The 23,047-nt window shown below is 38.9% G+C and overlaps 1 protein-coding gene across 2 annotated transcripts in view; it reads right to left on the bottom strand.

Annotated features, from left to right (window-relative positions):
- Positions 1-23,047, bottom strand: part of RPS6KA2 (ribosomal protein S6 kinase A2) — a gene marked incomplete at both ends in the record, with an annotated part of 258,686 nt that overhangs the window by 143,563 nt on the left and 92,076 nt on the right. Inside the window, one exon of one of the 2 annotated variants that reach the window (XM_079550852.1) lies at positions 12,342-12,440. The exons of the other annotated variant lie outside the window; for it this stretch is intronic. Coding sequence (XP_079406978.1) covers positions 12,342-12,440 — 99 coding nt within the window. Of the gene's footprint in view, positions 1-12,341; positions 12,441-23,047 lie in introns of those variants that run through there. 2 annotated transcript variants of the gene reach the window in all.

The raw sequence follows: 23,047 nt of genomic DNA, 5'->3' as shown, positions 1-23,047 counted from the left end.
AGTACAAAACAGGTCAGTTTTAATTCCAGATTGTGGGACACAGTTATACAATCAGGGCTTGACTGAAAAAATTTAGAAATTCTACAGTGTAACCACACAGAAATCTTGCCTTGCTCTTGACACAACTATCAGAAAAACGTCAAAATTCTCTATGTTGACCCACATGATTATTCAGCATGAAAATGAGACATCAAACTGTCTAAACAACCTGGTCATGTGTAAGTATAGCCCTGTCCAACAGAAGTTTAAAATAACACATTGTAATAATCACTGCAAAGTCAGAACAAGTTAAAAAAAAAACAATATTCTAATATACTTCCCAGGCTTGCTTGCTCCAGAGAGCCTGAGGACTCACTGTTGTACAGTCTCTCTTACTAGACATCTAAATATCCACTTTTATTTAGATAAATGAATTATTCATGTCATCATCAGCAAGCAAGACAGGCTGTTTCAAGCAAAAGCTTGTGTTCAATTATAATTCTGTATTAAGTGTTCTAAAATCTAGTGAGATAATGCATTATGTTTTTTCCCCAATATATTCTTTAGCAGCTTATGCTTCTATTTACATTTATAGAATTGTTATAATAATTCTATTGATAAGTCAGTCATTTATTAAGTTCTGTAAATCCTTTTCGCCTTACACTATATTAAGATGCCTCTTTTTCCCCCCATTGTACCATACTATAAATGGCTCAAAACAAGCAACCTTAATGCTTCAACATAAAGATGATTCCCAGATTCCAGAAAACAACCAACCTCACACCATATTGCACACTGCTTACCTCAAAACATCTCAATAACCTTGACAAAATACTGCTGCTTATCACTTCTTCTACCTCAACAATTAGATTAGAACCGGGAAAGCTAAAAAGAAAGAGCCTGCTTTATTTTGTATTATAGGAGAGCATTACTAAAAGGCCCTTTTAAGATAAATAATTTTATGATATAAGTATTTCTAAGCCTAAATATTTATACAGGTAAATAGACTAATCCACTTGTTTCTGCAGGAAATCCAAACATGCTCCTCACAGATAATCCTAGCTTGCTTCCTGACCTTGAAGCATAGAAACTATTTGTAAACAGCATAATGAGGAAGCCCAGTTTCTTGTAACATTCTCATCTCTCCTCTGCCATCTTCCCTTCTGCATGGCTTCTTTAGTGGCCAAATTGTACATTTCCACTCTTACTTCTCCTCACTCTTTCATGGAACTAGCAGGATCTACTGCCTATTTTCATGAATCTTCTATGAACATTGTGTCCTTAGTAACGCTGTACTTCTGTCTACATCTGTTAAATGCAGAATGGTTCAAAGGCAAATGGACAATAGGGTGGAAAAGACAAAAAAAAAAAAGTATAAAGTTTATTTTCTTTAGAACACTTGGCTAAAAATGGATCTAAGTCAACAATTCAGATTTGCAGTAATTTCCTGTGCTCACATACAGGCAACTCCCTTCAGATAACCTACAGAGAGCATATGGACAGACTACTGTCTCAGAAAAGTAAATGAGAAACAATACAAATATCTGACATTTCAGTTTGCATGCAGTCGAATGGGTGTCCTTTTGTGTACCAGGAACTTCAGAAGCTCTAAATCCACTTCCTTATACTGTACTTAGCAAAAAAAATAGATGAAATCTTTACATGAATAGACTTCCAGATTTAACAATCTCAAGATAGAAGCAATATGTAGAAAACATCTGATTTCAGATGCAGATGTGTTAATATCTCCAACATACAACTCAATCAGAATTAGCTTGCCAATTTCCACTTAAAAGACCCACATAAAGTCAAAAGGCAATATTTATTTTGTGTAGTTTTCACAAGCAGCTTGATGTCACCATGTGACAGGTGCGCTGGAGCTGGAGAGTAGTTACAATGATGGTAGACTGCCCATGCATTCTAACAGACCTCAGGTGTTGTCAAGGAGGAATGAATACCATTGTATAAGCACCACCACTGCTCTGGTAACATGTTTAGTGTCACAATGAAAGTAATACAAGTTTTCTTCCTATTCAGATCTGATTCCAAAAACAAACAAAACCAGCAATTTGAATTTTCTTTTCATTTTGCTTTGAATTGGGTGGGTGTGCACTGTGAGAGTCTTAGGCTTTAAAGCATAGCAAATTTAAAAAGAGTAGTAGCCCTTAGTCACCAGGATACCGCACTATAAATAGAAGTTTGTGTTGTTTTTTGTTTTTCTAAATCATGATTATATAAACTAACGCAGGTTTCTTCAAAATCTGTAATGAAATTCCCATGATGGACAGGCTCATGTCTTCCAGTTGAAATGGATGATGATGACTGTGCATAAGCCATGCAAAGCCATCAGGCTCTGCATGAATTCATGTATTTGAAATGACAATTGACCAAAGCTGATTTTCACTTTGAGGTTTTTCATTCAAAGTTCAAAAGAAAATCTAGAGGGTGAATACCAGAGGAAAAGGTCGACATTAAAAGCAAAATGGTAATGCAGATAGCTACTGTAGATGCCATAGTGAAATTGCTTTAAAAACTAAGTATGGTGCTGTGAAAAATGGTACTGTATAGAGCTAAAAACCCAGATAGATGTTCATGCTCAGTTGGAAGCTGAGTTAAGTCATTGGTATGAAACCCTCACCAATGCATTCGGAGCCTGCACTGTAAGTGGGCTCACTAGGAGCTCTGGCTACACAGAGTCAGAATGTAGAGCCATTTGAAAAGAAATAGGTTGAAGACTACACATATGAGAACAACATTTGAGATATGTATCCCACTGTATTTGGGATTTGCTTTGGATCTGTCTGGCCATTGTCCAGAGTCAGCTGAGTGTGTCCTCTGATTCAGCACTTTCCCGCACAAAGCTTTGTTTTCACTGATGACCCTCAAGTTACCTCACTAAATCGAGGGTGGGAAGAACCAAAACAGAGTCAGTGCAAGAAAAGTAAAAATATGTGATTCCCATTGTCTGATTCCAAAGCATAAATTAAAAAAAAAGCTGAATCAGATGAATGACTGGAAGAAGGGAAAAAAATGGAATGGCTACCTTACAGAGGAAACATCTGAGAAGGCAAAATGAGAGTTTCAGCAATACCAGGAGCCCACAATTTAGGGTATGTATTCTGTGTGTGGGACTCCACATTTCTGTAGTTCAGTCATGGGAGTCTCCATATCAGTGCACAGTAGGTCCAAGTCCTCAACTTTTTCTTACAATAGGGAAGCAAAGCCTTAAGACAAGAGGAAAGAATCATATAAAAGGAAGGCAAAATGCCTTAATTTCTCCTCCTCGGTAACTGGAAGATGGAAACTGGAGTTGATATGCCTCCCAGAAGAGATGATACAAATACCCAGGCAGCGACAACATTCTGGTCACCAGAACAATAAAGAAGTGCTTGCAGACTATAGTAGTACTCCAAGGAGTACCACGCTGTTCTTCTTTCTGTCTCAATCCCACAAATGTCACACTAGCAAAAGAATTTAAAAAAACAAAGAGAAAAGGGCAAGCTTTCTGTCGGCTGTGGCCCGTATAGCACATTAAATTTTGTTTAGCATGCCCACAGTTCCCTAGAGGTGGATTATAATCACCAATATTTGTGCATGGGGAAAACAATGGGGAGGAATGGATATGCACTAAAGAAGAAGCAGGGGAAAAAAATAGACATAAATAAGACAAGAAGTGGTAAAGAGAGGAATCAAAAGACTGACCTATTTTTTGTAAATAAAGCTCTTCAAAAAGCTGTTTTTGAAATGTCCAAGATAGTATTAGAAATGATTACATTTTTAATCCACTGATTTGAACATGCATTATGAGAGAGATGGAGATACTGAGTCCAAAACTTAAGAACTTCCTTACAACTCTAGGGGAAAACCCTGAATAAAAAGAAAGCTATCGAAGAACAACTGCCATAGTTTTACAGATGTCTACCTGTTATAGCATTTCTTTAAATACAAGTATAAACCAAATGACTGTTATGGCTTGTTTTATAAGCCTGTTAACAGAATGAGTAAAAGCTTAAGCCAAGCAGGAAAAGAACAAGTAGCTGGAAAAATCATCCCCATGATTTTTCTAAATATATTTACACCCCTTAATAGAATGATATCAATTGTATAAAGTAAATTGGCCTGTGAACTTTATCCTGATATTCTGAAAGAATATTTTCAAAAAGTCAATCAGAAGAAAATTACTACCTTCCCGCTGACTACAGGTAGTACATGTCTTGGATGGAAGCAACAGTCCTCATTACTGCTAATGAGGACTAATGTCCTTAGAACCTAAGGTCCCATGTGGATTTTCCAAACTAGGAAATATAGATAAATTTGCCTGCAAGATTACACACACCTGTTGTTGAGAGTGCTGTTATAAAATCATTTCACACTACCAGGCAATAAATACCATAGATGGTTTTTTTTTTTCAGTACACGGTTATCATAGAAAAGTGAATACAGACTGAATTGCTCTACCGTGCAAGGCAGGGTGCTGTAGCATCAGTGGCACTGACAACAGCAAGAAAGAAAAGGAAAACCCCTGGGCACTGCTATAATTACACTGGTGAAACTGAGGGAAGTAGGTAAGTAAAACGCTATCTCCATATGCTGATAGTACTGATTTAGTGAAATGTTGAGTTCATTTCAAAAGACCAGTGATTTTACTTGCCAGGGAAAATCCTCAGGTCTTTTCAACATAATGGAATATTATTTAAAAAAAAAAACAACTCTGAAACATGTACTATTTAACATCTGCACACACTTAGTACAAAAATTCAAGTTCAGTTACATGAAATGGTCTTGAACTGCCTCATAGAAATAATCTAATATAAAGCCTTGCTTTCAAATCACAGTTTACTTAGAACTGCAATGCATAATCATATAGAAGTAGATATTGTGTAGACTAGCAAGTAAACAGGTTTTAACATATTTAGACAGATGACTTTAAGATGTACACAATTACAACATTCACTTGCAGTCCCAGGCATTTTCTAGTCACAGACTGACATTGTCTTGTGCAGGAAAGGCAGGCATGGAGACATGCTGATGCAGAGGTTAGAGACAAACATCTGCCAGAGTGACAGTATTTGTCTGTGAGTTGCTCTCAGCGTGGAAGTGGAGAAGACTTGAATAGCTTCAGGATTTTCTTTGTTACTCACTAGCATAACAACAGTCATTTCCACTAAAGGAAAAAAAACTCCCTGAGAAAAGCAAATAGTCACCCAGGCTTCTTACTTATTTTTCAGCAAAATTACTTATGTAATCATATGCATCTTACAGATGCTTTTTTTCATGTCTTCTATCAGTTCTTGCCAATTTGCGTATAAATTATATAATGTGTAGGCCTCTTAATGAACAGTCAGAGTGGTTATTTCTCTGTCAAAGTGTTGGACTGAAGTACCAGCTTCTGGGATGGGCAGGATTGATAGATGCCAAGAACAAATCTTTTTTGCCAGTGTTATCACTCCCCAAAAGGCTCAGTCTTAAAGCACATTCTGTAATACACAGTTCTCACTGTGACCACCTTGTTCATTCACTGTACACTGCACACAGAAGTCTGTGCAGACTGCTGGGTTCAGCTAGAGGAGGACTCAAGGCTCTCCTGTATCCTACAGTGAAAGCAGTTCTGCCAAAATGCTGATGTTGGCAGTATTTTCAAACAGTTTAGGCAATTAAATACAGCCTAGATCACCCAGTTCTACAGACATGGTACAGGTACCACAGCAAAGAAGAAGGAAGAAAGGTTAAGGGCAGTTAAACAATCTCCAGTTGCCTTATTGGCAGCCACTAGGCTGCTGTCCCAGCAGGCAACAGTTCCAGAGGAACACTTTTTACCAAGGAGTAGGGGTCCTTTCATGCCTAACTCTGACCACACATAACATCAATCCACAGGCAGCAGATGCTTGCTTAAGCTAAACAAACTATAACACTGTTCAAACTCTAAAATGCATAATAGCTCTCAAAACAACGGTAAAGAGTTCAGACAACTTTATTCTGACATTAGATTAGATGCTAGCAGGATTTTTTATTATTTTTTTTTTTTTACTCTGAGGGTGGTGAGACACTGGCACAAGTTGCCCAGAGATGTTGTGGATGCCCCATCTCTGGCGATATTCAAAACCAGGCTGGATGAGGCAATGGGGCCCTGGGCAGCCTGATCTGGTGGGTGGCAGCTTTGACTACAGCAGCAGGTTGGAACTGGATGGCCTTTAACGTCTGTTCCAACCCAAGACATCCTATAATTGTATTGATTACAAGTATTGATACACCATGAGATGCAGTGAGAGAGATTTCACAGCTAATACCCCTCACATAGTTTCCTTCAGTCCTCCAAAGCCATGCCTTGCATGACCCTGGTAAGGGAGTTCACATCCTAAACCACTAGTCTGGCAAGTACTTCCCTTTCTGTGAATGACAGCTGTCTGCAAAGACCCAGAATACATGCACTGCTTGCTTCCTTACACATCATCAGTCAAGAAGTTAGAAGTTGGATTTGATGTTTCAGTTCTTTCCCATCTCCCGCGACTTGTTCTTCAGGAAGCAAAAACATAACTGGTAAGAGCTGATGGCATCACACACACTTCTGATTGCAGTACTAATTGCTGCAGTGGGTCATTCTTAACATCAAATACTTTTACAGAATCATCACAAAATGGGGTCCTACAACTCTTGCTAAGAGAACAAAAAAAGGGCTAGCAAATATTTAGATTAGAAGTAGTTCTACTTCTAGTGGTAGAAGCTGGTAAATAAACATAAGGGTTTTTTTGTTCAGATTTCTATCTTACTTGCCAAGCTTTTCCAGTTCCCTGTGAGGACACAAATGCAAAAAGCACATAAAAAACTAATCTTCTCCTGAAACTAGCAGAAAAAAAGACAATTCAAATGTAACTGATAATAAAAAATAAGCACAGGAGAATTCAGTTCTCTGAAATAGACTTTTTGTGCTACAGGGTCAGACAGGACATAAAGTTGAGAGGTAAAATCTAAAACAAAATTATACACTTTCCACTTGCATAAAATCAATTTACTCTAAATTACTGCTAGGCAAGTCTCAGCTACTGCTTCCAACCTGTTCAGCAGGTTCAGATTCTTGTCCTCCTGAACATCCATGCCCACATATTCCAGGCATTATCTGCCACAAAGACACAGTGTTGAGGCACTGGCTTCCCCTTTTCATTCATTTTGTCACATGTTCATGGTCAGAACCCAACACGTGCTCACCATACTGCTCTGTTATCACCAGCCACATAAGGCATGCAAGCACACAGTCTATCAGCTGATCATACAGGATCCGTTTCACAATCAAATGAAGACATCTAGTGTTACAAGGAAATCAGACCCCTGCTCTATATCCAAACAGATGTAGACCTTGGCTGTGTGAATAGAGTCTGTATTCAATCATGTGACATATCAGAATCAATGTGACAGAGTCCATGGACAGGATTCATCATTTCTGGACTGCATGCCAAATACCATCAGATCAAGACATCATACAGACTCTTACATGGTGGAAATGGAGCATAAAGTAACAATCTAAATCGGTCTTTGACAAGATGGGGTCTTTTGAAATAAAGAGGCCATTAGGAAAAGGTCTTCCTTTCCTTTGTATGCAAACAATGCTGCTTATACTGGCACAGGGTCATGTGCTTGAAAGTCGTAGAATCATAGAATCACCAAGGTTGGAAAAAACCTCTAAGATCAACCAGCCCAACCATCCACCTACCGCCTGTATTTCCCACTAAATCACATCCCTCCGTACAACTTCTAAACGTTTCTCGAATGCCTTCAGGGACAGCAGCTCCACCACCTCCACAGGCAGCTCATTTTAATGCCTGATCACTTTTACTGGGAAGAAATTTTTCCTATTGTCCAACCTGAATCTTTATTTTTCTATAATCTTCCTGTGGTGTACCTGTTTAATTTTCCTTTTCTGCAGCTCAGCTTCGTTAATTTGAGACTTGGTGGGAAGAACACATAGTATGTTGTACATCAGACCTGCTGTTTATTTGAAATGGAGCCATTTCTTCATTACACGTAGACCAATGTGCACTCTCTTATTAATGTGCACTCTCTTACTACAAAACCCAATTTAAGTAGGTAGCCTTATGCTAAAGAATTTGGACAGTCATCATCATTTCCATCTTACAAATGGAGAGCATGAGGAACAGAGATCTAACTGTCTGTAAGGACACAGCAAGTCATAAAAATGAATTCAAAAGTAAGATTTCCTGGTTCCTCAAAGTGACTCTATTTGATGGACTACATGCTCCCAATTCCCCTGCCTTGCTCTCCCTCCCCCTAGCCAGGCAATGCAAGATTACAAGAATTGCAACATTTCCTCATAAAAGTCTCGTCTGCAGCTGGAGAAATCAGACTACAATGGCCCTGTTAACTTCTGTAGCAAGGACACACATTGCAGAGATTATAATTACCAAGAAAAAAAAGTCCTAAAGCCACTTCAGGACTTGCAACTTGCATAGTTCATCTTGGGCTGCTAATTCTCATCTTTGTTCTTTAAGCTTGCCTCTTTCTAGCACTTGACTGAAAGATGGTTATCTATAAAAGCAAAAAAGAGAAGGCGGAATAAAAGGGGCACTACTGATAAAGAATAACATTGCTGGACAAGTGTAGAAGAGTTCACAAGTGCTTGCAAGGGAACTATTGTTACAGCCCATTGTTCAAACAGAGACGTCTAGTTCAGTTTTACTGAATGCTTTCCTAAAGCTGCCGGAACTTAAGCCAGTGGGAAATCAAAATTCAAGAAGACAAGAACTGAAAATCTTTCATAACAGTATTATAAATCCAGTGCCAGTCCTGCTGTACTACTCCTTACCTGACTTCATAGTCGTGTCAACTCCTTACACAACAGCTTTGGAACCCAAGGAGGACCACATTCCAGTCACCAACTAGAGGTCTCACCTCTTGCAGGTGGCTATGATGACAGACACTAGGCTTCAAATTAATTTGAAGCTCTGGTGGACTCTAAGCACCATACATACACCAAGCAGAATTTAGATCCGCCATTAGCAGTAAGACAAAACAAGAATTAAAAGCATTAAAGAATAAGAATAAAGATTTGAAAATACACAAGCAGAGCAAAAGTAAAAAAAATCTACGAAAAGCATCAATGGCAACGCTTAATTAGGCATTTCCTTAAAAATAAGTGAAGTAAAAATAACAATAAAAAAAAGCAAGAAAGGCTTCTGCATACTGGAATAAATATAATCAAATTATTTGCATGCTTAGATTTTTCTCTAGCTTATTGAAATGGCATAGTTAACTTTCAATTTATAAATGAAGGAATATTGCTCACTGCCGTAAGATGCATTCTACTGGGGTTCAAAGTCTTTAGTACAGCCATGCTGTGTGTACTTTCTCCTGGTGGTTTCATATTCATGTTCATCAACACTCAGCAAGAACCATAAACAAAGCCCTCCTCTCTCAGATGCACACATGCAGTTCCCATTGACTTCACTGGATTTTCAGCTGACTTCAATAAGAATTGTGTGCACACAGAAGGGTAGAACTTGGCTCTGTGGATTTAATAAAATTACATCACTAGATGCCTTATAAATGAAGGGCAATGAAGGCCATATTGAAAAATAACAAAATGAAACCTGAAAGTGCAGCCAAAGAAGTTCAAATTTCAGCCAAGTTTTCCCAGAACAATGAAAATGGCATACATTTTAGGCAAGATGAAACAAAAATCCTTGCAATATCTTCTTCATCAGGGTGCTCTGCCTTCTTTAGCAGGACTGTGTGAAACTTAGCCATCTACGCAGGGCAATGATCTTGTTGTATCAGATACAGCAATTATATTGGCATATGAAATGACTAAGGAAAGGTCAAACTACAAGTTGTGATTTGCCAAGTCATTTTCTACTTTTATATCCATGTTCTCTGAGTTATGAAGCTCATTGCAACTCAATTTAAAGCAAAATACTACAGCAGAAAAATTAACCAATCCTATTATTTTAACAACTGATATTACATTATTTTGAACCTATTCTTACAGTGGTATTTTTAAAATTTGAACTGATTGAATCCAGGAATATTTATCCTAAAGCCTTCAGCCCTTTTTATCAACCTTCAAAAAGGACACTGAAAGAAAATCCTCCACAACTTAGAAACAGCATTCCTGTCCTAAATTTCAGACATCGTCTACCAACACATATCTTCCTCCTGGTATATTAGCTAAGCAAAGCAATGCCACGTGAGTTCTCTCCAAATTTCTTCCTTTTATTTCACTCACTTCATGAGGTAATCACCCATGCCTTTTTATTGCCTCTGTAAAATATCTACCGATTAGGATGAAGAATATTATGACTTCTCAAGATCTTTCTACCAGTAGACTTCTTCGCACTTTCTATTTGGCTGTAGAACACTGATTAGCCCACAGCTGCAAATTTAAACACAGAAGTACTCCGGAATAGAAATCCCTGAGGAGGCTTGATGTTCATGCTTTGTTTTTCCCCCTCTAAGTAGGAATGTCTCTGATGATTTTCACACTTAAAATAGCAGAAGAGATTTCATGAATTGCTTTTTCTTCCTGGTTGGAACAATCCCTATTCCCTGTTGCTTTATAACACTGAGTTACTTTGCATAAAGTTGGTTATTACTGCCAAGTCAAGGGAGTGAGGGGAGAAGTGAATGCAATGTTCTGAACTTACATGTGCAGCAGGGTACATATCAGGATGCTTCTCAAAGCAACTTACTTAAAAATTATTTAAGATTAGAAAATAAATTTGATGTAGGACAACCCACCTAAGGAAAAACAATACCATAGATACTGAATTACTGAATATCAATTATTCAACAAGTTAAATATTCAGCATGGTGAAAGCTGTTTCTCTCAAACTGTGGCATTGTCGAATGACAAGCTATGAAATCTAGTAGGACTTCACTGTCTCAAAAACCCATCCTCCCCTCCCAGCATCGCACTCTGGCACTGGCAGCCTCAGCTGTCACAGGAGAACTCCTTCATGCAACTCAGAAACTCTACTTTCTGTTGGCTCTGCTGGAGCATGACCCTGGTGAATTTATAATGCATTACAAGGAATATCTCTGTCAGCATAGACTCTGCAATTTGGGGCTCAGAACCCTTTTTCCTTAATCACTTGGGGTTGGTGAAAGGAGGGAGCTTGATCAACTGATGGCAGCTTTCATTTATTTGTTTGTTTTAAATATATAGAGTGACTTCCCAACAAATGAAACAAAGTTAGGTACATCTTACCCAATTGTTTTTCAAGGAAACTGATTTTAAAGAGTTAAGAATAAAAGATCAGCCTCAAACTCAGCTTTTTTTCCTGTCCTGCTTAAGCAATGACATATGAAGAACTTTGTCTAGACAATTACCTACTGCTTTAAATAGGACACTAAGGGAGTAACATTTTAAAATGTATTCACACAGCATGAGACTAATCCTCCTCCTGGGAACACCGGTGCAAATCAGAGTAACTCCTTGGAGGTCAGCTGAAGTACACCAGCATAAAACAAACGTGTGCCAGAGGAGAATCAGGCCTCATCCACCTTTATTTTAAATGCAGAGGTTGCAGATTATCTGCAATGATAAAGTGAACAACATAAATAAAACTGACAGTTATTCGATTGATCTCACTTCCTGCCGACTGTTCGCAGCTCCAAATATAGGGCTGAAGAACAATGGTCCAAGGAAGGGAGGCAGAAATCCTGCTTCTCCCCCATTCACACATTCCTATCTACCAATAACTCTGACCTGAACTGCTTTTTATCTCCTGATGCTGCCAAACCTTTTTAGATTTAATTTGACATTGCTCCCCTGCTTCTGAAGAACACAACTTCTTACAGTAAAATAAATAAATTATAAAAAAAAAAAAAGAAAGAAAGAAAGAAACAGGATGCATGAAGAGAAGATGAATAAAATGATGGAAAAATAAGCAAGAAAACCTCTACGCTGCATACAATAGATATGCAAGACACTAGCAAATGGATTAATTATTTGGAAATCTAGCATTGAGAAGTAATGATACGTTTGCAGGGGAGGAAGATTAAAATATGAGGCTATTGCAAGTCATGGTGCCATCTGTGCTAATTTAAGTGAATCCGTAAGTATTTTCCACAACTTCATGATGTCCTGAATCAGCTCCCTCCCCCCTGTGCCAGGCTGATAAAAGGATCCTTAGCAACGCACTAAATATATTATGCAATATATTGAAGGCTCCCAAGGAAAAGCCCTGAATTACACGGAAACAAAGAACGTCAGGTGTGAGCATCAGCAGCTCTAGGGAAAGACCACCTCTAACTATTTACCATGTCAGCAGCAAACGCAGGCATTCTCTCTCATCTCTGTCAGCAGCACGTAACGGTATTCGCTGCATATAACAAGTTAACACGGATTTTACCTCAAATCTACTTAGGCTTGAGCTCTTCGACCGAGACTTCTTGCGGAGATACACAGAAAAGAACCGCCGCACCGTGAACTTCTTCATGTTCATGTCCATTGCCCCGTCCGAGCTCCGGTGCGGAGCACGGCGGAGCTGCAGCGCTGGAGAAAGCTAGCGCATCCCGACTGCCCCGATGGATATCCACAGGCAGGAGATGCCCGCCGTGCCTGCCCCTGCTCATCCAGCCCGGCGGGCAGCGGGCGAGAGGTGAGCGGCTCGGCGCCCACCGGCGTTGTGCTCTGTCTGCCTTCCCACTGTTTACATTTCGGTGCTGCAAGCCCAACTCTCTCCCCACTCCCTCTCCCCCTCGCCTTAGGTCCTACTACGCCCAATCAGGCTCCGCTGCTGCTGCATGCATAATCAGCTCCAGCAGATGACAGCTCCGAGTTCCCGGCGTAGCAGGTTTGAAACAAATATGAGATGTGTCTATGGCTTCGCGCTCCTCTCCTCTCTGCCAGACTCCTTCGATTTCCTGGTTTCTGAATCACATGGGGAACAGGCACATGCTACACTTCTGTTTTTAGCCCGGAATTTCAATGCCGCTATAATTACTGAGGGCTCCAGTGGTCAGATGTGAGAGACAAGCTCCCGCACCAGAGCCTCTCCCGGGAGAGGGCTGAGGACGCCATGAACCTGCAGTCGGAACACGGAAGGTCTCAGCCTCCTCTCACTCAGGGGACTTGCTCAGATGTGCTTCCCCCACTCTGAAATCAGAAAGCTTATCATGACACCAGCTTAGATTACCCACCAGGCTACATTAAAATACCTAATGCTGGCACAGCTCTGAAAATAGAAAGCACACTCTAAATGGTAAGTATTACTATTCTTATTGTACTCCAGCAGACAGCTACAGCCCTTCTCAGAGGTTAAATATGTGCATCTATTTACAGGCTGCAGCTCTGAGCTGCTCACTACATACTGGAAGCATGCAGACTTACAGCTACCCGCATCTCCACCCCCCATATAAAAGCATTTTTCAGCTTTTATTCAGAAACTAATGAATCTGAGTGTGATCCAGAGACCAGAGAGCTATCTCTGCCTGCTGTGCACAGCTCGGGCTCCTCATCCTTGGCAGCTTTTTTTTTCTGACTAGCAAGGAGCACCCAGACATGCCTTTCTCTCATATCCCCATATGGAAATTGAATGGCTCTAATGACTTATTAATGACTGAGATAAATAAGCCCAGAGAGAGCTGACACCACTACAGCCTGAGAAAGCTGTCAGAGGTTAAATGACAATACTACTCCAGTCGATCTGCTCTAAGTAGGGTTGGATTTTGCTTTAATTGCATGTCTGGGCTCTGCTGTGAACCATGCTGGCTAGCTGTGCCTGTCACTACCTGCTTTGTTCACAGGCTCTGTCCCTCTCTTTTGTTTAAAGCTCACTGTCATCTATGTACCTGGAAAAGCAAGAAAGTAGAAACAAGTAAATGAATAGTTTGGCATTTACGGTTTCCCCAAGAAGGAGGTCAGGTTTGAATGACTACCTCCAGCCTGCAATTTTCTGTAGCCTCTGACTCCTCTGTGCCCTGATCACTGCTGCCTCCCCCCACCTAAGATAACTGCAGTGCAGCACATGTAGCAGAGTAGTGATCTACTTTGCCCCTGTCTCTATTTGATGCCTCCTGACTGCTTCTCTAATTCTCTTTTGGCAACAAGAGCGTATCTTCCAGTGCTGCTGTTCGGTACAGCCCCAGTGTGTGCTAAGCCAAACCAAGAAGACCTTTACCATGACAGCTGTGCCGGCTTCTGGCTAAACAGAGTAAAGGCGGCTAGTCCAGCAGAAATTAAGCTACTTACAAGTACACTAAAAACCCTTTCCAAAAGCAATAAGCAGGTAAAAAGCAATTTTGTTGGTAGAGCTGCATCAGCACCAAAATTATTAACTGATGCAGTTTATGCTGCATCCCTCACGTGGTGACCGAATTGCAGCTGCACTGAGTGGTGCAAGGGCCTGAGGCACTCCCTGACTCTCTCATGGGCCCTCACCAGGACCTCTCTGTCTGTGCCCTGCCCTCTGCCTGCAGAAGAAGCATCCTCACTCAGCCGTGCTTTCATACTGACAAAGGCTTTTCAGAGCCACACGTTCTTATTTTGATAAGACATTCCAGCTTTAAATAGCAATCGGACAAGATCAGGGTAGCTTCCTGCCCATCAGATACACAACAGAGGCCCACTAGGACACCAGCATCATGCAGAGAATATCATTTCTCATCTCCAAACATACACAGCTGCCCTATATAACAGAAAAACAGTAGTAGCTGAGAGGTTGCTACTACCTATGCTAGCAGGTTTATCACAGCCTTCACTTTCCGTGATGCACAGAGTGCTTTAACATACAAGTATACATTGTCACCATTAGATGCATCAGAACATCTGAGATTATGCAGCTATTTATTACATTCAGAATTTTGTTCTGTACCACCCAAAAAAATGGTTACAATGATCTGCTAGTATACAGTTAATGAGTAGAAGCTGTTGCTTGATACTAAAAGTTACACTGCAACACATACAGCATGCCCAGGTTGGGAGCAAATGTCTTCTCACATCCCTGCCGAGACATAAGTGCAGGCTTGGAAGTAGACATTATCTGCCTGCTTTCGCATGCCCCTTCCAACCAGGTGCTTAGGGATTATCTATAAAAGGACAAATAATCATCATCAGTGCCAGGACGTTAGTCTTTACCTACGGAACAAGAGAGACGCACTCAGCAGTCGCTCCCATCTATAAACAGTACAAGAAACTGAGTTGCAAAAACTGACTGAAGAAAGAGTACAAACACAGAAATCAAAGAAGATACATGAGCATGTAAACTAAACACAACAGATTTGAAAAGCAAATTCTTCTCCTGTTGTCTTCACATAGTATGCTACCAGGACGTGGAATTTAGCTTTGCTTCAAAACAAAAAACGTGAAGAGGTTTAAAAAAAAAAAAAGTCTCAAACTGTCAGCTAATGGGATAATACACATTTTCCCCAATGACTCTAGCAGAAAAGGTGCAAGTCAAAAAACTAATCAGATTAAAATAGAATATTCATCAATATATTTATAAACATACAATTGCCAGATCAACCAGCAACTTGAAAAATTCACTGCACTTAAAAATTCATGGCCATAAATTATTATCAGCTCTCCTTTGAGCAATCTTAACTGCTGATGAACTGCTTGAAAAACAGTCACTGAAAATATCACTTTAAGACAAGAATAAACAATAAATCTGGTAGAGAAGGTGGAGCATATGATGCAGTGGTATCAAGCAGTAATGCTCTGTGTATTCTGAATTATATTATTAAATTATATATATTATATATAATTTATATATTCATATTGTTTGTTATTAATTAATAATAATATTAATATTTACATTATGTGAAATTTAATATATTGTATACTATATTGTAATATATAATTAAATTATATATTATTATATTATTGAAAATATTATTGTATTTGCTGCAGCACAAAATAAATAAATACAAGACTTTGGCAGTTACCAGTGACCAAAATTCAAGAATAAAGTCTTCAATTGGAAAAAAGCTTAAAGAAGCAAACAAAAGAAATCCAGGCCCAGTATTCAAGACAAATTCTCAAGACAAGCCACTAGAAATTGGATATTTCACAGCACAGGTTCCCAATTTTAAAAGCTAAACAGTATTACAATAATATCCCATGAAAACTAAAGGACTGTAATAGCAGTGGTAACTAGCTAAATGACACAGACCAGGGAAATTCACAAATTCAGCAAAGCAACCTGCACAGAACCAAAACAATAGGATGCCAGCAGCCAACACTGCATGAATCAAGTTTGAAAGAAACAAAGAAACATGAGCTAATTGTTTGCCTGAAAGAAAGCACAGGCAGAAGACATCTACCAAAAGCAGTGGCCTATACTGTAAAATTACTGAAAAAAAAATTCTATACTGCTTACAGACAGTACTTCAGATCCTGTGACCAAAATGGACTTTCTAACATTTGCATGAATCAACTATTTATGAGCAAAGCCAAAACGGTTCTGCTATTTGAGCAAATTAAGAGATTGCTGTAAAAGTAAAAACATACAAATTGATACTGTGTTCCTTGCATATGTAGTAATACTGGCTATCCTTCCTCAAAAGTACATAAGAAAAATAGAAAAGACCCCAGAAAATGACCCCCCCCCAACAAACAGAACATGGTAGGCAGGAAATGCCTGGGCTTGGATCTCATTAGATCAGCACACCAAGCTGTATTCCAGCCTTTCCAGCTGCTGAATCTAGTTGAATATTTTGTCCAGTGCAGCATCTTGCTTGCTTGACAGGAGTGCTGTCTCAAAAACAAGGATGCACTGCCCAGCCAGCAGTGTGAAATACAGGCAATAATATGGCAGCTCAGACATGCTTCTTACCAGCAGTGGTAAAGCAAGTGATCAGCAGTGTTGTCTGGATAAGGGTGCAAGAGAACTTTCCAGTAGAGATGCAGATCCTTTTAGCCATTTTGCAAATTAAAATCACTGTTTAGAAGAAAGACAGCAAAGTCATGCACGTTGCCTACCCATGTCCAGTGAATGAGCAGGAATCTAATAGGATCAGACTCCTGGCCACAGACTTCTCTGCACCACACAGACTTATGGCTTGCTCTTATTTGTGCACAGACAACTGAGACTGCTACATAAATAATAGCTTCATGACAAGACAACAAGATTTGGTTGAGTTTTCACCAGATGAAGACATTTTTAACCCTCACAAAAGTGTCTTGTAATAGTGCTTGCTTAAGCATCAAATTAGCAAATGTAACAAGTGCTGTATTGACTGCTGTGTTATGCGCTTTGCTACTTACAGGCTCGTAACAATGTGCAACAGTATCAATGGCCACACAGATGCCAGTTTCCTGTGGTCTGTTTCATGGACGGAGATCAGGTCATCTAGTAATTTGCATTGGCCAGAAAGGTGTCAGCTTCAATTGCTTTTTTTCCTTTTTATTGATGTCAGACTCTTACTCTATTGGCTGATATCGGTCTTGCTTGGCATTTGGTGTCCAATCTCATTGCACAAGCTCCTACACCAATGCAGTTGAAGGAGATTGATAAAGATGTAATTCTGCTTTCTTACCTTTGGATAATAAGCAGAAACAGACTCCTATAATGAACTAGATGTTTATAGAAAGGAAGATGCTACTTGGTAACTGAAGTATGAACAATTGTACCACATGAATATTTATGAATATCTACTTTTAGTGAATATTATACAACACAAAATTGGATGGCAGAACTTCATTATGCACAGCATATGTTTACTATTTATTCAGACTAGCCATGAACAGTTCTACAAAGGAATGCATTCATTAGAAATCTACTGGTAGACAAATTTGCCCTGATAGATTCTGGAAGATATTGTACACCTAACAGGAGAAAGAATAAGGAACATTTGCTAAAACCCTATTTTTACATTTAATAGCCATCAAAAGACCAAAATGACAATTCACTAAGCAGAAAAAAAAACCTGTTCACCCTAGAAATCCTGAAAAAAAGAACATACAGAGCTTAAGAACTTACATTACAAATGTTAGGTAAAACTTTTTCCTTCTATTAGATGATGAAACTACATACGGAGGTAGAAAAAACAAATGAGGTAGATAAAAAGCTTCACTGTTAGTTCAGCTGACTGACCTGAATTAATATCTATCCGTATCTCAGACTGTTTTTGTATAACCTTGAAGAAGAACCTTGCTATCTTTGGCTATGTTTAGCTATAGTACGTGTATTAAAAAAAAAAAAAAAAAAAAAAAAACACCAAACCAGTCACATCTTGATTGTCTATGAGAATGAGGGTGTGGATTGCATTGCTTTACTCTTATTATTTCCAACTGGTAAGTCATATCTCTTATGAATCCATGATTTTTTTAACCAGAAAGGAGCAAGACTTGCTTTCTGGTCAGGTTCTTGATTTGTACAAAAGGATGCATCTCTCAGCTCAGAGAGATACAGATTCTGACTCAGATTCTGAAGTGTGTGCAACTGCACTTCCATTTAACCACATTTCCGCTCCAAATCTCCTTTTATAAACTGGAGGTGGAGTACTCTGCCAATTCACAAGCGCTGTTTCAGGAAAAACACAAGGACCACTATTATGCACTCACAGCCAAAATGTCAGTTTGGGCAGGGCACATACTTGCTAGCTTTTCTTACAAAAATAGACTAAGAGTGAGTAATATTGAAAAAGAATAAACCAACAACACATGCAAATTTTCCTAGATAGGCATTATAGATAGTAGGACAAAAATACATGACACGTAATGCTCACCAAAAGTCAAGATCAAGACTATGTTCAATAATTTATTGAATATATATTATATATATATAAACATATATATAAATATATATATTGTTCAATAATCCATAGTCCTAAAATCTTAAGCCTTGACATCCTTCTTGTTGGACTTTCTTATCACTTTCTGGATCAATTTTGAAGGCCTGTCTTAACTTACAATAACAGCAGTTCTTAAATACAGATTGCAGACGAAAGAGCAGAGGAAAGAAAAAGGTCTGAAGTGCTGTGATGCACTCCTCCCTTGTTTTTTCAGTGTTTTGTTTTTTTTTCTCCAATACAGTTCTTAAACTGAAAAAAATCATGGAAAATAAAAATAATTTCTACTCTCAAGAAAGTTTGTTAGGTTCCATCTGACATTTACAAAACCGTATACTTATTTCTTATTCACCTTGTACAGTATGTTAGTGACAAAATGGGACATTGGGCCAAACTAAAACCAGCATTTAACTGAGCTTCCATCCACTTTATATAGTAAAGCTAAAATGTTTGTATCAGGATTTTATAGCACCAGAAGCAGAGAAGGACACGAGGAGAGGACTAGCAAAATGACTATGTTAGCATCTACTCTAAGATTTAAAGACACCTGATGAAGCAATCAAACCTGAATTTTTTGAGCTACTTTGAAATCATCCACATGCCCTGAGATGTATATGCATAACCTCACAGCAGTACACAACTCTGGTGGCATATTCTTAGACAGCTCGTTTGGAACCAAAGTAGAATATCCTCTATTCAATAGTTGACCAAACATGCAAGAATGAACAAGATGAAGTCCCCTTATAGCAAGGACAGTGTGGGTCCAAAAACATGTGTTGTGGTTTAGTGGAAACATATTAGATAAAGACAAGACAGACCATATGGACATCTCCCCTCTGGGTTAGCAATGATTGCTATTACCATGTTGAAGGCTGGCATAATTTGAATACGTTCAACATATATGTGTTAGATGATCTTCTCCTGCAACCTTATGTAAATTCAGCTACATAGTGTCTCCTTCTCTTAACTGTTGTGCCATCTCTCTCATCTAAGCCACCAGGTAGCACGAAGAACATACTTTTTTTGCATAACAGCTCCTGCCCACACTGGAGAGGAGTCTGCTTAACTGATGCTTCAACAAATCTGGAAGAAATGTCAACATCTTGTATATGTCTTCCTACTCATCAGACAACTGTGTGAAAATTGTTGAAAGGATATACACAGAATATGAAATATCCAAACACCTGATTAATCTAATGATAATCTAATGGGCAAAGAAAAGACAACTTATTAAGTTGCCTAAAGCTTTGGACATATTTCAGTGAATTTAGTATGACCTTTCAAATCCTGAAATAAACCTATAATTCAATGAGGTACAGATAGAAAGAAGCACACTGTATAATACAAACACATCTGAAAGAAGAATCTATTTTCCATATGTACAATGCCAAATTGGCAGTTTGTTTTGTCTGTTTTTTCTCAAGTAAAGATAAAAATGTGCAGTCAATTCTACCATTATGTAAGCCATACCATTTAATACAAGTCCAACTGCTTATTCCTATCCTCAGATACACTAATTCAAATCTTACAGAACTGCCAGTGTTCTCCTTATTATCCTATGTGGTACAATGAATACTTGCAGCCAAGATGTCTTAAAATTTTTTTCGAGTGCGCCAGTTCACCTCAACACAATATGCCACTGTGCATCCAAACAATATGGAACATGATTTAAAACAATTCTTAAATTCATTACTTCACCAGGAAACTGATTATGCTTAGATTTTCTTTGAACCAATGAAAAATCCTATGGAAGCCACCTTTCTCCGAAGGGTGAGCTTAACATTAATATCACAAAACATCTCAAATCTATAAAGCGTGCTACATCTGAAGTGCGATTCACACACACATTCACTGAAATGCAGTACTTTAATCCTAACGCATTATTGGGATCTATCTCTGCTATTCCCTACAGATCCAAGATGCAATCTTATCCTGTGGATGATCATGTCCACCCATTAGGAGGATGTTCAATTTTAACACCCAGAAAAGAATCATCTGTCTCTGATAGAGAAGCAAACATCGTAATTGCTACACAGACACGTAACCAGGTTTCCCCTCCTTCCATTATAGGGAGCTCAAGGGCAGCTTGGTGGTGGTAAGCAGCCAAGAAAGCTGTGATGCAACCAGACAGCCCTTCCCAAAGCAGAGCAGCATCCCAAATGAAGGCAGTGTTTCAGGAGTGTGATGGCCTCCATTGCTTGGCTTTCAGGCAGCAGATGCAACTCTTGAAGAGTAGGGTGAACCAGGAGCAGAGGAGGCTGTGGCACAAGGCCATGCCCTGACTCACACACACCATCCTCTGAGATTGAACACAGGAGTCAGAGTTGGCCCCAGCCACAGGGTGTAGAAGTTAGTAATTCCTTCCTCAAAGAAAGAAATAAATCTGCGATGAAAATCCAAAATACTTTTTACAAACAAGAGTATCCCTTGAAAGCACAGTGAATGATTTAGGATTGGTGAGATATGGACAGCCTAGACACATTGTTGGGAAAGAATAGCTTCTCTGTTGTGGTGCTCTTAACAAAAAGCAGACTAGTATATTTCACCTCTTTTTTTTATTATTATTATTGGCTTTACAAAAGGTGTCCATAAAACATTCAAACGTCATTTAATCTCACATGGGCCAACACACATGATTTACCGGAAGACTTTACCGTTTAGCTTCTAAACAGTTTCCTCTCTAGCACTGACAGTAATGCAGGAATTACGATAATATCCACAGAAGCTGCAAATAAATTGCAGCTAAACATTTTGTGGACTCAAAACTGCTTGACATATCACTGCAGTATGATTATGTTCTTAACATTTGCAATATCTTCTTTTCCTTCTTTTGTTATTTTATCCTCTGCTCATCTCCTTTCTCACTTCCTATACCTCAGATCTTTTCTTCGCATACATGGCTCATTTCTTCTTACTTTTATCCCTCATTTTAACTCAAGTGAGCGAAAATATTAAAAGCTAAACTTGAATTTAAAGGGAGAAGGATTAATTTCAACTGTCTGATTTTTAAGGACTGCTTTATTGCATATCTCTGGAATTCAGGAGGTCCAAATACACAAGAAGGAAGGTGAGGGAGAAATAAAACAGAACATAGCATTCAGGGAAATACACATACTATGTAACAACACCTAGGCCAGAAATAAAGACAAAAAATCCTTTACGCAGCAAAGGTGACTTATGCACTATTACTGCATGTCTTCTATCACACCTTATCTTAATGTCTCTTGGTTTACGAACTCATGAAAATACATGATAAACTTATTTCATTAAAAAAACAAAACAGTGGGATGCCCTTGTCCAGTTAACCTGCTGCAAGATGGGTGTAGATGTAAGAGATGCTGGCAAACTGGAAGTGAATTAAATTTTTCATGGGAAGAAGGAATGAAGATAAAGCCACTTGCTTCTCATAAGGCTATTAATGGGTTCGGAGACTGCACAAAGTTTTGTTGAATTTTAGATAAAGATCTTGGCTTTTAACAGTGATATTACTAGTCCTGGCATAAGACTATAACTTGTGGCCTCACACTGCCATCTCCAAGATACAATTTCCTTCTTCCTCTCTATTGGTTCAATTACTCACACAGCCACAGAACGAACCAAACTGGAGAAGAGGTCCAAGTTAAAACTGAGCCAAAACCCACCCCAGAACTTTAAACTAGTTCAGTTCCCTGATCTTTTTCATTGACTGGCTGTACAAATGTTAGTGCCAACCCAATACGTGTTCCTGTGGTGGAGGCAGGAACACGTCCTTGTGAGTGGCTCCTTCTTTGCTTGGATGAGTCGTGCCAATATTAGCTACCAGCTTCCCAGATCTGGAAGCAGCATGCCTGGTACAGAAGAACTGGAGTTGCTGAGTAGCCCACATCAGACTACGTTTTAGATAATAATTGAAGTTAAGAGAATAGCTCTAGCATGCACAGAGCATTTTAAAATATCCTGAAGTATTTCTCTTTTATAAGGCCAGCAGAAATGAACCAGCTAAAAATGTACAAGACCTGAAATAATGAAATGTCATTATATGTTTTGAAAAGTAGAATCTATAAATGATTCCCAGAATGTGCTGAAGAAAAAGATTCCTAGAAGTGAGAAAGACTAATCCAGAGTCATAGTGCAGAAAAAAATCAGAGTATTACATGCCTATTTAATTGACTCAGAGGTGCTAATACCAATACTTCTCTTGTCAGGCTTTTCCACATTCTGCTACATCTATGTGTATAAGTGCACACAGAAACACACACCTCTCACAAATGGCTGCATGCAACTGTAGCATTAATGCTATTATATGGAGCACTTAAGTACATTATGAGATGTTAGTGATTCTATC

The sequence above is a fragment of the Tetrao urogallus genome, assembly GCF_951394365.1.
Source record: "Tetrao urogallus genome assembly, chromosome: 2".
NCBI lineage: Eukaryota > Metazoa > Chordata > Aves > Galliformes > Phasianidae > Tetrao > Tetrao urogallus.
The sequence above is the reverse complement of the archived record's forward strand: the minus strand, read 5'-3'. Positions and strand labels throughout refer to the sequence as shown.